Source organism: Ursus americanus, chromosome 21 (genome assembly GCF_024610735.1).
Source record: "Ursus americanus isolate L20-20 chromosome 21, mUrsAme1.1.p, whole genome shotgun sequence".
In the NCBI taxonomy this organism is placed as follows: Eukaryota; Metazoa; Chordata; class Mammalia; order Carnivora; family Ursidae; genus Ursus; species Ursus americanus.
The window spans coordinates 8,074,395-8,090,577 of NC_142147.1; the positions used below are offsets into that span (position 1 = coordinate 8,074,395).

General features: G+C 53.8%; 1 protein-coding gene across 1 annotated transcript in view; it reads right to left on the reverse strand.

Annotated features, from left to right (window-relative positions):
* Positions 1–16,183, reverse strand: part of ZNF423 (zinc finger protein 423) — a 321,833-nt gene that overhangs the window by 255,714 nt on the left and 49,936 nt on the right. The window contains exon 2 of the mRNA XM_045806734.2: positions 5,249–5,308. Coding sequence (XP_045662690.2) covers positions 5,249–5,308 — 60 coding nt within the window. The remainder of the gene's footprint in view (positions 1–5,248; positions 5,309–16,183) is intronic.

A 16,183-nucleotide genomic window follows, 5' to 3' on the forward strand; every position in this document is an offset into this window, starting at 1 on the left:
ACATTACTGGTGGGAGCGTGAAATGATGCAGCTGCTGTGGGGGACAGTTTGGCAGCACCTCGAAAAGTCACCACACGACCCAGCAATTCCGCTCCTAGGTGTGTGCCCCCCAAAGCTGACAACGAGTATTCGAGCAAAAACTGGCACACAGAGATTCACAGCAGCATATTCACGACAGCGGAAAGGGGAAAATAACCCAAACGTCTGTTAACAGATGAACAGATACACAAAATGTGGTCTATTCATACAGTAGAACACTACTCAGCCATAACAAAAAATGTAGGACAGGGGCGCCTGGGTAGCGCAGTGGTTAAGCATCTGCCTTCGGCTCAGGGCATGATCCCAGCGTTCTGGGTTCGAGCCCCACATCAGGCTCCTCCACTAAGAGCCTGCTTCTCCCTCTCCCACTCCCCCTGCTTGTGTTCCGTCTCTCACTGGCTGTCTCTCTCTGTCAAATAAATAAATAAAATCTTTAAAAAAAAAACAAAAAAAATGTAGGACTGGTACAGGCTACCATTTGGATAAACCTTGAAAAGATTCGGCTACACAAGGGGCATCTGGGTGGCTCAGTGGGTTGGGCATCCAACTCCCGGTTTCTGCTCAGGTCACGATCTCTGGATCCTGGGATCGAGCCCCGTGTCGGGCTCCCTACTCAGTGGGGAGTCTGCTTCTCTGCCTCTCTCTCCCTCTCCCTCTTCCCACACTCACACACTCTCTCTCTCTCCCTCTAAAATAAATAAATAAATCTTTAAAAAAATATTAGGCTACATGAAAGAAACTGGTCAATAAACACTGCATGTTCTATGATCCCATTCTATAGAGAAAGTAGATTCGTGGTTGCTTAAGGGGTGGGAGTGATGGAAGGATAGAAGGTGATGCCTAAGGGGTATAGGGCTCCTTTTTGAGGTCATGAAAATGTTCTCGGTTGACTACGGAGATGGTGATACATGTCTCTGAATATACTCAAATCCACTGAATTGTGCATTCTATGTGAATGCATTGCGTGATATATAAACTGTATCTCAATAAATCTACCTTAAAAGAATATGAGTTGCTACATTTTTTAAATCTGATGATTTCCCACAAAAATCCAGCTATCTGGTCTCTCTTTTAAAAACTCAGATGGGGGCACCTGGGTGGCGCTGTGGGTTAAGCATCTGCCTTCAGCTCAGGTCATGATCCCAGGGTCCTGGATCAAGTCCCACATTGGGCTCCCTGCTCAGCGGAGAGCCTGCTTCTCCCTCTACCCTTCCCCCCTGCTCATGATCTCTCTCTCTCTCTCTCACTCTCTCTCTCTCAAATAAATTATTTTTTTTAATAATAATAAAATAAATAAATAAATAAATAAATAAATAAATAAATAAATAAATAACTCAGATGATCTGGCAGCTCTGGGGCAGGTCCCTGGCACAGTCTGTCCCTTAGCAGGGCCTGTGTTACACTTGACCACAGACCCTCCCCAGCCTGCCCCCTCACCTGGGCCACAGGCCAGCCTCAGGACAGGGAGGACCTCAATGGGGCTCTCACAAAGGACTTTCCCATCTCTAAGGCATTCAAACCCATGAACCCCCCTGAAATCACAGGTAAAACATTCCCATTGGATGCTCAAAGGCATCTGTGGCTCAAAACAGAATTATGCTTCAATTTTCTCCTTATAAGCTATCGTCCTCCTCCTCCCCCTCTCATGGGTAAGAAAAACCAGGATCCAGCGGGGAATGATTTAAAACCCTACCCCTACGACGCACCCCACACCTAGGCTCTGAGTGCCGTGCTCCGTCCCGGGGCTCCGCTCTCAGGAGCTCAGTATCTGCCGGCCGAGGGGCAGGAGGGGGCCGGCGTGCCCTCCTCCCGTGAAGCCCCAGCCCGGCCTGAGTATAGTGCTGTGAGCTGGTCTCCCTGGCCGGCCAGGCCGGCCTCTCCATCACTGTCAGCGCCCTGACACGAGGGCACAGACTCAGCAGGCCAGGTTGTTCCTGGGGTGGTGACCACAGGGTCCCCCCGGGCAGGGGAGGCTGGAGGAGGCCAGAGGTGAGCAGGGAGCACACAGTGCATTCTGTTTCTTTATTGGAGTTCTCCATCACACTCCCACAGCCAGGGCAAAGCGGGCGAGGGGGAAGGGCGCCGCACAATGCTCGCAGCCCGGCCGCTGGGCCCCCACTGGAAAGGAGCTGCCCCGTGCCCCGCAGCCCTGCGCGCCTCCTGGTAAAACACTCTCAGCCCACCCTGCTCGCCTCACCCTGGATTCCTTTGATCTGATTAACCAAAGACCCTCTGTGGCCGGGACCTCTAGGAACCCTCCCGAAGCCCCCGCGATGCCACACTGTCAGGTTCGGCCCCACTGCCCACCTCTGGTGCCAGGCAGTGCAGAGGCGAAACCACAGGACCTGGCCGCAGGCGGACATGGGTTCGAGTTCCTTCTCCACAGCTTGCCGGCCGGGGACCGCGGCTCGGCTATACAGCTCTGAGCCTCCTCCCGCCATCCGCCAAATGAAGACGGCAATTCTCAGCCACAGTGCCAAGGGCGGCTCGGGGAGGCTTTGTTCCCCCATAATCTTCCTTGGCACCTGCCCCCATTCTCTGATGCGGCCAACTGACATTTTCTCAGCTTAATGAAAAGCGCTACACTAAAGCAGCTTTAACCAGGCCTCTGGCCCTGTGCGCCACCAGACGGCTGCCCCTAAGCCAGCCCATGGAGAGACTCTGGACCTGCTGTCGGAAAGAGCACCCACCTCACAGGGCTGTCAGGAAGGCTCGACGAGAGACCGCAGGTAAAGCGTTCGCGCCATGCCTGGCACAGACCAAGTCAACGCTCAATAATGTGACATCACCCTCATCCAGGACTGCCTCCCAAACTGATTTTGTCCCATCACCCAGGATTTGCACCATCTCATAAGCGCCATGCTCAGAGAATCCAAGCTGACTTTAATAGCCCAAGCCCAACAAAACTGGGAAGGAAAATTTATCACATGCACACGCTGTAAAAAAAAAATCATCAGAAATGGGCCAAAGAAGACCAAACAATCCATGGCTTGGCTGCGGATTATCCAATGCCCGGGATGCTGTGCCCTCCCTTTCCCCATCTCTGAGCAGACATTCCAAAGCTGACTGGCACCATGGAGTCCCCAAGGGCTGGAGGGGACTCGCAAAGAGTCATGTTCCTCCTCCTGCACACGCATACGGGGCATGCTCGGCTCTTGGCTGGAAACTGGCGTATCCCACAACCTCTGCGATGCCCAGCTGCCCCGGAGAGGCCCTGAGGCTGGCCACTCCACGACGGCAGCAGAGAACCCAGACCGGCAGGGCCCCCGCATGGCCCCTTGGCATTGCAGACCAAGAGACCATTCCCCACCTTAGGGATGCAGCCTGGGATCCTGATGCCCCCTGCGTCGGGCTGTCCCCCCACCACAACCGATGCCACTGCCCTCCTTGCACCCCACTGCTGTTCCTGTCTGTCCTCCCTGCCTCCAGCACCACTGGCAAAGCAGCAAGGTAGCAGGACCTTATACAGACACCACGCTGGGTGCTTTCCTGTGGGGGTCTAGCAGCCAGGCTGCAAGCTTCGCTTTTCCTGGTTCAGGGGTTTAGAGCACCGTGGGGATCCCTTTCAGAGTTGGCAGAAGCCTGAGCACATGTACCCCCATATGGGTCAGGATCCCTGGAGGAGACATGGAGCTTTATAATCTCACTGTGTTTCCACCAACCACGGGGAGTGCATCTCCCTTGCATGGAAAGAGACAGGACAGGAGTTATGCAGTCCCTTCCTCCAACCTACCCAGTGTGGAACTCAAGGTCTGTCCTAAGCCTGGACTCTTCTGAAAATGTCAGCACCACCCCCTCATTCTGGCTTCAGACAACACCTCTCCTGTAGAGGGAGCCCCTGTCACCAAGGGCCAGGCACCTGCAGATACAACAGTGCCCAAACCTGAGTCCGCCAGGACCCAACCAGGACCCTTCAGACTCTCCATGCAGTATCCCCAGGGTGCTGGAAAGAGCACTGGACAAGGAGTCCAAGAACCCAGGTGCCAGTGCTAGCTCTCCACTCCCCTTCTGTCCAATCTATACCAGGATTTCCCAAATTTCAGCCATTTGCAAACAATCTTCATGATTTTTGCTGAACCCAGGCATTAGGTACCATTACTTAAAACTGTCAACACAATTTTCTCACTTAAATGACTTCAGCATCATTGTAAGTCACGAACAGCCATAAAATCACAAATCCAATGTATAACCATTCAAGCGTTAAATGTTCATATGCCTGATGCCTCACACCCCATTTCTGGAACTACTGACCCACAGCAAAGCTCCCTCCGTGCCTCAGTTTCCCCAGCTAGAAGACAAGGAAGCTGGACTAAATGATTTCCTCAGAGTCTCCTCAGGCCCAGAATTCCTCGAGACCAGCCTGGCTCCAGCTCCCCCAGGAAACCAGAACCAGCTGGTCAGGATCTTGGGACAGGAACGAGGCCAGAGAGGCTATACCTGCTGGACTGGGCGCCATGGCCATTGCCCAGAGAGGTGCTGGCTGGATGCAGAGCGAGCAGAGAGTCATGCCCTCCACTCAGGAGCTCCCAAAGACCCCAAAGCCAGCTCTAATCCCAAGTTCCACAGCTCCAAATTACAGGAGCTTTACAGTTAGAAAAACTTTATCCCTTCACTCCTTTTTAGAGCTGGGGAAACTGAGGCACAGAGAAGCTTACACAAGGACAGAAGTGAGCCAAAATCCCAAGTCCCCTGACTGCCAAGTCACCCACATCACCCGATGGGGGCCACACACCCCACAAGTCTGAACTTCCCCTATTACCTCCCCCTAGAGGCATAAGCTCGGGTTGCCAGCCTGGGAGTGCAGTGCAGCCGATCTGGGAGGGAAGTCTGGGGACTGTGATTTCGACTGGAGTTTAAACATCCTATTAAAGTGGGTTTTATGCAATTAGACTGGAATGAATGTGCAGTGAGGCCCATGGCAGGGAGCTTCAAAGCCTGGGTAGTGGGGGTATCGTGGCCCATCTGAATGCGCCCACAAGAAGGAAACGTGGTCCCCCAGGAGAATAGGGCATATTAGTCTCCGTATGTAATAGATTTTATTGACCATATGGAACTGATATAAAAATCGTGTTGCACGGGGTAGTCTGGCCTGGAGACAGGAATGTGACATGAAGAATATGAGTTCCATAACCAGCTGGGTGGCTTCCTGAGTTCCTGAGCCCACCCCCAGGACCCCCAGCAACTCCCCCAGCAGCCCCCGGGCATTTACCTGATGCCGTCACGGAGGAATCCCAGGCCAGCGAGAAGTCCGAGGCCTCCCCCTCTTCAACTGAAAGAGAGAACAGAGATGGGCCTGTGAGTTTTGAAGCTATACAAACAGGCCATCAGGGTGGGGAACAGAGCAAGGAAGAAGCATCATTTGTGGGGGTCCTTATAATACCCACGATCAGCAGCAAGGGGGTAAAGCCTACAAAGAGGCCTTTGTTGGTTTCATGGAGATGTAAAATAATCAGAATAAAATCTGAATAGCGAGTAAGTGCAGGATCGGTATGGTTTCCCCATCTCTGGGTCCCTAGCAGACATTACGAATCAATCACAGCACTGCCTAGAGCCAGATGCAGCATCAGGATCCTACTCTACACGGTGCTACAGCCGATCACTATCTATAATCAGAGTTTCTGCTTGAGACGAAGCCATTTGCCACTGGCAGGAAGACAGCAGAGCTCAGACCTCTCCCTGATCCCGCAGACATCCTCCTCCTCCCAAAAGCCCCTTACACCACCACAGACATGTGAGAGCTTATTTGTGAAACAAATAAGATCCCTCGCAGAGGTTGGAGGAGCATGGGGTGCTGTTGCACACACTGAGAGACCTGGCCCACAGACAGACCTCAGGATATGCTAAGGTCCTGTGGTCAGCAGTCACGGGCTGGTAACATCAGAAAGCAACTCACCTCTCCACCCCACCCCTGAGCCCACAGAACGAGGCTGGGTAGGGATGGGGGCGCTGCCACCCCATACCCCAGCATGTAAGACCAGGCTGGTGGAGATGGAGGCCAAGCGCTAAGGGAGCACGGGAGAAACTCTATTCGGCATAATAAAGCTCTTGTCCTGGAATTAATCCCAGTCTGGGGCATGTAATAATATTAAAGCTGGGTTATGGACTCTGTAAAATGGAACTTTGTTTAAGCCAAAAATGTGCATACACAGTATTTTTCAGATTTAACGGGCTCTGAAGTTCCACACATGTGCAGGCTGAAGCTACCGGGTCCCGCCCGTTCCCTCTGCACCGTCGCTGACCTCCATGGGCACACACAGTGAGCCAGGCGTGGTACTGGGTACTTTCCAGGCAATACTGCATGTAGTCCTCATCAACAGACTCCCAGAGAGGCCAAGCGACATGCCTGAGGTCTCACACAGCTACAGGGAGTACGTGCAGAGTTTGGGCTAAAACCCACAAGTGTATCTAAATGGCAGACCGATGCATACTGAAACCACTGTATACAGAGGCACAGAAGATGCTGTCCAGAATCGTAGCAGCTCAGGACTGATAAGCAGCAACCCCAGCCCACCCCCCGGATGGCAGGTCCACAAGTATGCTGGGCAGCCGAGCAGTGAGAGGAACACACAGGCTAGGCTATGAGCCTGGATTTGAATCCTGATTCTGCCTCTTCAGCAAATTGTTGAACCTCTAGGCTTCAGTTTTGCCATCTCAAAGAGGGAGAATGGTGCCTAAGCCATACGGTGGCAGAGAGGCTTGCACGGGGCGATGGAGGCTGGAGCAGGGGCTCAGGCACTCAGGCGGGTTTGGCGCCAGGGCTGGAACAGCTCTGGGAATTAACAAGTCCGGCTCTGCAGGGCGCGGCCCCCTTGATCACGTATTTGTCCCGCTCTCGCTCCCCAGCCAGAGCCTCCCAGACCGCGTGCAAGAGGGGACATCCACGACAAGGAGCAACAGGCCAAGGAATGCTAACGGAGCGTTCGCTCTTTCCCAAGTTCGCGCGCTGAGAGTAGACACACAGAATCCGGACAATGAAACACTGGGGCGGGGCCGAGGCTCTTGCTCTACTCAGCGAGTTACAGCCGGGGTGGGTTTTCAAACACGCAGCTTTATAAATATGAATCAAGACCTCGCACCAGACGAAACGGATCTTACTCGCTAAGCTGATTCCAACCAGACAGCCTCCAAGACCCGGGCGGATGATGTTTCCGGCGATCCGAAGCCAGCCGTGCGTGAAAGGAGCGGCTGTTAACGGCGTCCACCGCCACACCTGAACGTCCGTTTCCTTCGCGTTTCACCGTTTACTTACTCTAAGATCTAGGCATTTTGCTTCCATTAAGAAGCCGTTTCCAGTTTGTAAGGTTACCATGCAGCGATTCTGTTGGTCACCTTCAACAAGGTCTGCGTGGGTCCCTACAGGTACCACGTCGATCACGGGCACCATGACAATGCTTGACCCCAGTTCTCTCTTCGTCCACAGCGTACTCTGGATATCAGGACTAACAGCACCATGCTCTCTGGATGAGAAGTGTGAGCTTCCAGATATGAAGGTCTGGAGGATGTCCCCAAAATGCCAAATCCTTCCCTCCCTAAGATCTGGCTTCCACCATCGTGGGAAGGCTGAAGACATCTGCTGTGTTGGAGCTCTTGGGAGGATTCCAGGATCTCTTCCCAAGCCTGCAGAGGTGGCAAGAGGAGAGCGACCCAGAGCAGGCCAGTGGGGGAAGTTCAAAGTGGTGGACGTCACCATAGGCAAGCGGCCGCACCACACCCCGGCATCTCCAGACCCACATCTCTCACAGTGAGGAGCCCATGGGCCAACCCACCTGGTACCTGGGGGCATGAAAGCACTTTCCTACAACCGCTAGCATCCACCCCCCTAGCACCACCCCCCACATTTCATTTATCAAGGGTGTAAACACACCATCCTCTATGCATTCCTGATGAGACAAAGCCGTGCCCTTGCCCCGCTGCCACCCCGCGAGGCTCTGTGCTCCCTGACACCATGAACGTGCAGATGCTCTCCTTCCCTCCAGCCGAACCGTTACTCTTCTGTCCAGACTGGTCTCTTCAACAGCCAGATAGCCGGCAGGGGCAAGCAGGCACTGAGGAAGGAAGGCCTTCCCGACAGCCAGAGCCAGGCACTTGCTGGGCGGCCTGAATCCACAGTGGCAGCGGGCACTCTCTGGGGGCCTGAGCCATCCCTGGGCGGAATTCTGCCTCAGGGGCACAATGGACACCAAGGGTCGAGCATCTCAGAGAAAACTCTATCAGCACTGTGGCCTGTATAAATAACACCCAAATGGAGGAGTGAGATGCTTTCTGGAGACTTCCCCAGACTCTACCTCTAACTTTTTAACTTAAAGGTGTTTGGCACCACTAAAGCCAAGACACACCCTCACCCTGTCCCATCCCTAGGGGAACACAGGGACACCTGCTCCTATGAATGATGGCCATTTGCAAGGGCAGGGTGGGTGCACAAGGCCAGTGTGCCCACAAGGGGAGGGGGTGTGGGCACAAGTGTGCAAGCATGGGGAGAGCGCGCAGTATGAACACACAGGGTCGGGGTGCAGCAGCGAGGACGTACACGCAAAGGAGGGGCAGGGCCTGTGTTCCCATTGGCGAGTGCACCAAGTGCATTAACCACGGCTTTTAGGGTATGTTAAGAAGGATTCTGAAGCTCTATCAGGGCTTCAGACAGATCAGAACTCTGTGTTCTCTCTCTGCTCTGGGATCACAAGTCGTGGATACCTGCTTGACCCACAGCTCGTGAGCCTCACCAGACACTGTCTCCCCAACTCAGCAGCAGGCTCGTAAGAGACGATAATGCTCCTACTCTGGAAAGGCCCGTTGCCTGCCCCTGGGCACCGGGATGGCCTTGCCATCAACGACATGCCAGTGAGACCCAAAGACTGGGTGCTGGGCCTCTGGACTTGGGAAACCCAGCAGCATGGGGCACGTGGCACCAGGTGACCACCTGTGTAAGCCACCTCCCCAGTGCCACTTGCTCCGGCGGGGGGAGGGGGTGGTCAAGGTCAGACAGGACCTGGGTTGGCAGACAGGGTGCAGGTCAGAGGTAGGAAAGCTCCGGGACAAGTTCTAAGGCAGACAGTGTCAGGAGGTGAACGAGAGATGAATAGAGGCACGTACTGACCCGAGGGCCAGAGGAAGCCCCCAGCAAGGTCAGCAGGGCCCAGGAACCCCCTTCCCTACTCCCAAAGCCACACCAGGCCAGTTGCTCAGCCTGGCTTCAAGGATCTGAGAAGCCCCTGCCCCTGGATGTAAGCCTCCAGACATGTGAACAGATAGGCATTTTTCTGGGAAAAGGATCCATGGTTTTCATCGAAAAGATCTAGAACACCACCACCACCCCCTGCCTGCCAAAGAAAGGTTTAAGAACCACTAAATGATTGGCTTTTATTTTGAGAGTATTCTCAGCTGGTGTTCCCAGAGTCTTAGGGGACCTCTCCGTGTTTTATTGGCCTTGGCCCCACTGATCATTCCACCCTTAGGGAAAGGCTGGGCCCACACTGGTCTGAAAGAGGCTCCCTAGAGGCATCCCTGTCCCAGTGGAGGTGGTGAGCCATGCAAGAGGCACATGACTGCCTCTCCTGGGCTCATCCTTAAAGAAACCCTCTCACTTATACCAAGCCAGGGCCAAGGAAGGTCAAGGATATACCTAGAGCCCAGATTCTCCTTCCAAGCATGAAATGGAGTGTCACTATTCCCAACTTTTAGTACTAAGAAATCTCAAGGAGTGAAAAGGTGTAAAGCAAGGAGGACTGTTGTGAATGGTTGAGTGGGTTGTGCACTGCACAAGGAGCCCAGCAGAGGTAGTGAGAGAGGGCTGAAATTTAGCCCACACTCTGTCCACTAAACAGTGTGTCCTGGTGCAGGGCTATGAATGCCTAGAGCAAGATGTACCCAACTTTTGCCCAAAGGCATAGCCAGCCTTTTGCCTAACTCACACATTTATGCTGTAAAGTGTAGCCTATGACCATCTCTGGCATCAGGCCTCAGGGCAAAATAATCAGGGTCAAGTGCAAACAAACCCAACCAGTAGGCCTACGCTCTCCGGGGTCCTTTCAGGCAGGGATGGGTTCTGGGGAGCGGGTTGAGTTGGGGGGAGTGATGGCATGAGAACACAAAGGCTCTCCGGAGCCGAAGCTAAAACCACCCCAAGACCCCCTCATGGCAGCCCCCTCAGCACCAAGCTCAGACCCTCCGAGGAGCCAAGATCTCATAACAGGGTCACATCACGACCCATTTATTTAGCTCTCTTGATTTCCCAACCACTTGCCAAAAAAGAGAGTAAACTAACAATTGAAATGGCTCAGTTAAGACCACCTGCCTTTTCTCCAGAGAGCCCAGCCCAACAGAAAGGACGAGGACTCTGCACCCCCTCTCCTCAGGCGTCTGCACCTCACCACCAGGAGGGTGAGTCTAGGAATTAAAGAGATCTCTGTTTTGGACAACATGGCTCCTAACCAGACTTCTTCCCCCTGATCTAGTGCTTTAAACAAAAGGCAGCGTGTGCCGATGTGGGACGCAAAGCTGTTGCACAGACCCATCAGGAGAGTGTGGGTGGGGCTCCAAGTGGGCGGCTTCGTAATCAAAATTTACAGCAATCTTGGCAAGGCTTGACTTTCCCCTTGAACACTGGCACTAGACGGAGCACCTACGAAAAGATGCAGCTTTGCTGGGAATTATTCATAAATCGTCCCCCTGGCCCATCCTGGGCAGAGCGGTGAGAAGCCTGGAGCTTGCTCAGCCATTGCCTTCCTTTTCTCTCCCTTGCCTTGCTTAGCAAGAAAACAGTGAGAACAGAAAGACATCCAGTAATAGTCCAAGAACTCCAAAAAAGAAGCTGGTCCATCCATACTGGGAAGGTGAACCTTCCAGAAGTCACCCACCAGAGCTCGTCTAGCAGGACAGATGGACTAGATGAGGGTACCCAGAGAGGAGCTGTAAAATGGAGGAGTTCAGGTAGGGGGTCCTAAAATAGGGTTCCCCAGGACTATTCTCCAGCTTTGCTACTTTTAGGCCAGTAGGTCTGGGACAAGATGCTTGATCCACTCTGACCTTCATTTTCCTCCTCTGTGAAATGGGCATACTATGAGTACCCCCCAGACGGGAGGGTCCAGAGGACTGAATGGAATGAGCTGGTATTCCTAACGCACACAGCCCAAGGTAAACAGGCAATCAACATCAGCATTCTCTCCCCCAGGTTCCCGGCTGACCACTACGGTCTCACTGCACTTGTGACGACAGGACGGCTCCAACAGTGAGATCAGTTTTCCCGTGAGATTCACCCACCCCACCCCCAGGCAGGGCCCAGTGACAGCTCTGCATCCTTTGGCATCACCACCTCCTAGCCCCTGCCACAGTGCAGAGACAGTGTCCCTAAATGTGGAACCCTCCTGGTGGTCATAGCCAGGGGGCTCAGCCTCTGTGCCAGCTCATCTCCCCTCCCTTTCCGACCCCCCATCATCACCTCACACCACACATCCCAAAAGAAAGGGCTGGGAGACATCTGTGGAAGGAACAGGAGCGCCAATCCCAGCAGAATCTAGATTTGGAATAACCTTGCAGAAATGGGGTTCCTCTCTTCCACTCTTCCCTAAAAAATGAACATGATGACAGTGATGATGTGAAAAATAGGGTGATGGATGTGACGCACTTCAAGTGTGCTGGAAGGATGAGAGAAATGGGTTCTCACTGGACCCGAGATAGAATACATGCGGCAAACCAAGCCCAGCTCTCAATCCCGCATCCGTGGCAGACATCACTAATCGATCAGGGCTCTCTTTCTCACTACACATGGATGCAGCTTCAAAAGCCTCAACAAAATGGGCTAAAATCCATTGGCCTTCTCCACCCTGGTCCATACAGCTTCCCCTGCCTCAAGTACCTATGCACGGCACACGCTCACTGCACACATTCACACACACACCTTCCACTACACTTGGATGTATGTCCAACTGGAGCAGATCTGGGCCAGGGCAAGGATTGCTCTCCCCTGGGGAAAGCCAACGTCCACTGAGCCCCTGTGGCACCAGGCACCATGCCGAGCACCCCACCTACTGGCTCCCGCTCCACCCCCCAGTCTCCCCCTGAGAAAGTCTTCAAAATCCCCACTTTTTTGATGAGGCAGTGGGGCCTCGGGGAGCCAGAACATCTGTTCAGAAGCCCGCTCCTGGGCTCCCAAGGCCAGTGGGGATGTTTCCAAGTGTGGCTTCAGCGCAGAGCCATGAACACCCAGCTATGCACCCCTCGCCCTGCCTGCTGCAGCCCAGCCACGGGGCAGGAAAAGAGGAAACTGAATGTCACAGAAACACCAAAGTGTCCACTTTCGTCGATAATGGAATCAGGAACAGAGAAGCAACGATCATAGCACAAGGCCAGGCACCCAAGCGAATTATAACAGCTCTTTTCTCATTTTATTGAAAGAGTACCCCAAAGCTGTGTCCGAGGAGGCGCAAGGCCCGGGGAGGTCAGTAGCCTCCAGGGACTGGTGTGCTGCCACAGCCTGCCCTGCTGGGCCTCTCCCAAGTGGGTGAGGAGGCAGACAGAGGTCAGCATGACCCGGGGTCCCTCAAAGCTCCCCCCCCTCGCACTCTTAACCAGAATCACCTGGTATCAGAGGGCTTTTACAGATGCTCCCTCAGCGGCTGCATGAAAGTCAAGCCTTTACTGACCCATTTCACAGAAGGGGAAATAAAGTCCCAGAGAAGGGAAATAGCTCACCCAGGAGGCGGCGGTGATAACAGAAGCAGACCTGGAACCAAGCACCCTAGCTTCCATGCCGTGGAGCCGCACACACAAAGCTCCCTGCGGCCGGTGTTCCTGAGCCCTCGCCAGGCACCAAGCCCTGCGGCTTCTCTGAATGTAGTCCCTAGACCACGTGGAAGCTTGTCAGAAACGCAGCCTCCGGGGCGCCTGGGTGGCTCAGTCAGTAGAGCATCTGACTCTTGGTTTCGGCTCCGGCCACGATCTCAGGGTGGTGAGATCAAGTCCTCTGTTGGGCTCCGCGCTGGGAGGGGTATCTGCTTGAGATTCTCTGTCTCCCTCCGCCCCTCCCCCCGCCCGCGCAAGCGCACGCGCCCTCTCTCACTCCTGCCCCTCCCCCTGCTCGCGCGTGCGCACGTGCATTCTCTCGCTCTCCCTAAAATAAATGAATAGATAAATAAATAAACTTGAAAAAAAGAAAAAAAGAAAGAAAAGCAAACTCTTAAAAGCAGAACCTCTCGGGGTGGGGCCCAGCAGGTGATTCTCATGCACGCTGGGGCTTGAGAACCAACTGGCCTACCCAATCCTGCGAGTACATTTATTAACCCCATTTTGCAGATAAGAACACTAAGACCACGCGACTTGCCCCAAGATCGCAGAGCTAGGACAGCGTGAAGCTGGGACTGGGATTCTTTTTTTTTTTTAAGATTTTTTATTTATTTATTTGACAAGAGAGAGAGACAGCCAGCGAGAGAGAGAACACAAGCAGAGGGAGTGGGAGAGGAAGAAGCAGGCTCCCAGCAGAGCAGGGAGCCCGATGCAGGACTCGATCCCAGGACTCTGGGATCATGCCCTGAGCCCAAGGCAGACGCTTAACACTGAGCCACCCAGGTGTCCCTGGGACTGCGATTCTTAACCCCTTTGTTTCACGTCTGCCTTCAACAAACAAGCTCTGGCCCCAGACCGAGTGGGTCAGCCAACGAAAGAAAGACTCTGATTCTCGCCCCAGTGATTCAGATTTACAGAAGATTCCCTACGTTCCTTCCTGTGCCAGCACCAGGGGAACCTAAGAAGAGAATTCATCCTCCGGGGTCTCCCCACACACACAGGCTCCTTGGGGTGTCAAGGGGAAACCATGGGAGACAGCGGTGTGATGGCCAATGTTTCACAGGTGGTGCAGCTAGAAAGGGCGCTTGTTAGGATCTGCTTTCTGTAGTGTAAATACTCCCACCCATTGGCCAATGTCAAGGTCCCAAACGGGGCACCACTGAACACGGATCTGGGAAGACATGTGCCCAGTTAGCACATAAGGTACCTGCCACGGGAGGCGCAGGGAGGGAAGGGCCGGGGGCCGGGGAATGGAGCCAGCCCTGGAAGCCACAGGAAGCCACGGGGAGCCCACACCTCATGCCACTGCACCTCCGGGTTCTCCCCACCACCACTCCCCCCAGCCCTGCCCAGTCTCTGCCCGCTTAGGGTCCCAGGTACATCAGAAACCCAGAACTCACTCAGAGTTGCCCTTTTCTTATTGTTTCCTAGATTAAGCATCTTTTCCTTTTATAAAAGTCTCTGACACAAGTAATCCATGTACAATGTAGAAAACCAGCAAATACATGTGAGTTAAAATTGAGAAATGAAAAGTACAGCTTTCTGGGTATAAATACGTTGTTACAGCTTCCCAGAAAGTTGTAACAACATGTATCACTGAACACAGACTGCTCTGGAACCTGCTTTTCGGTAACTCAGCCGTTACCGATCAACATCTTTTCACATAAAAACCATGCATGGCCACTGTCACCATCGATGGCAGCCCTGCCATAGGAGGCTCCGGGGGTGAGCGGAGCCAGTGCCCCGGTGCTGGGCGCCCAGGCTACTCCCAGTCACTACCATAAGAGAAGCCGTGTTGCCGGAGACAATCACACACCTCACCCATGGCCACAAGCTTGTACAGTGATTTTTCTCAAGATTGCCCAGGCAAAGAGTTTGCTGATTTTTAAGACATAACATCCAATGCATACTTGGCCTTTCCCTCCTTTTACTAAGTACTGAGGACCTCGAGTGACCAAGGACTCAGAAGTAGGTACTAGGAGAAAGATGAAAAAGGAACTTTGACCTTCAACCCTTAGACTGTGGGCTCCCCATTGATGAGCGTTACCATGGTTGTGCCCAGGGGACAGGGCGGGGAGGGGGGGTACCTAAGAGCTGAGTGAATAAGTAAATGAACAACTAAGCCATGGGATGATGGAGGATGCTGACTGAATCCCAGTCTCAGAGTGAGGCAGAAACAGGCGGAAAGAGTGGGGACCCAGGGCGCACATAGAAAGGAGGGGTGGGAGCCTGGGAAGGTGACCAACAGGCCCCTGGATGGCAGGGACCACCCGCCACCTACAGCCCCAGCCTGGAGCTCTGAGGCCCTCAGTCAGGGCCCCAGAGAAGGCTCAGGGTGGGGGGACCAGCCAAGGGCCGGGGTGAGTTTCTACTTTCACCGCAGATAAAATTCTGATTTCCTTTTACACGAACACACAAATCCCATTTCAGGAAGAATGACAAAAATCACAGACAAGAATCTTAGAAGTCTTTGGGTCTCTTTTTTAACATAAGTAAAAAGTTTCCCACTCCCAGATGAAATTCAGGAAATTCAAATCAGATTGCATTTGCCAGAGCAAAGAAATAGAAATGGGAGGTTGTGGGGGACACGGAATCTGAGGCAGCCCCACCCGGCCCAGCCCAGCCCTCCTTTGGGTTCTGACTGCGGGGACACTTGGACACAGGCCCAGGGCTGCAGGCTCCTCGTCCAAGCCCCCAGGGTCAGCCTGACTACCAGCCGCAGAGCCACCCTTCTTGCCTGGTCAGAAACACTCCTCTGGAAATCTCTCCCCCACCCCCGGGCCCCGGACTCAGGTTAGCCCCCATCTGCAGCAAGTTGCGGGCAGAGCAAGATACCTGAAGATCAACCCCTGTCGTCTGCTGTGGTGCACTGTGGCCTGCGTGAGATAGGGACCCTCTCTGCGCACAGCCATCCTGCAAGGTCGCCCGCGCGATCAAGTGAGAAGCTGTTATAATGTGTCTGCTCCAGAGCCTAACACCAGGGAGCCAGGCAGAAGGAAACCATGACACGCTGCCCCCACCCATACTCTCAGCCCCTTTAGGGAGACCCTCTACACCTCCTCTTTCTCCCACCCTCCACTTCGCTTGACACAAGACTACACACGTCGGTGACGCAAGAGACAGCACTCCTGCTCATCACACACATTATCACATGTATGTGTAAATCCTCCCAACGGCCCCGTGAAGGGCCTGGATGATGGTGCCCATTTTACAGATGGGGAAACCAGGGCCTACATGAATTTTTTCAACTGGGCTAAATTATATAAGCAATGGGAGGCAGGGCTCCTATTTGAAGCCAGGTCTACGCGGCTCCCAGAGCTCACGCACCAACCACCAGCCCCACCTGCCTCTCCCAGCCTGCGCTGAA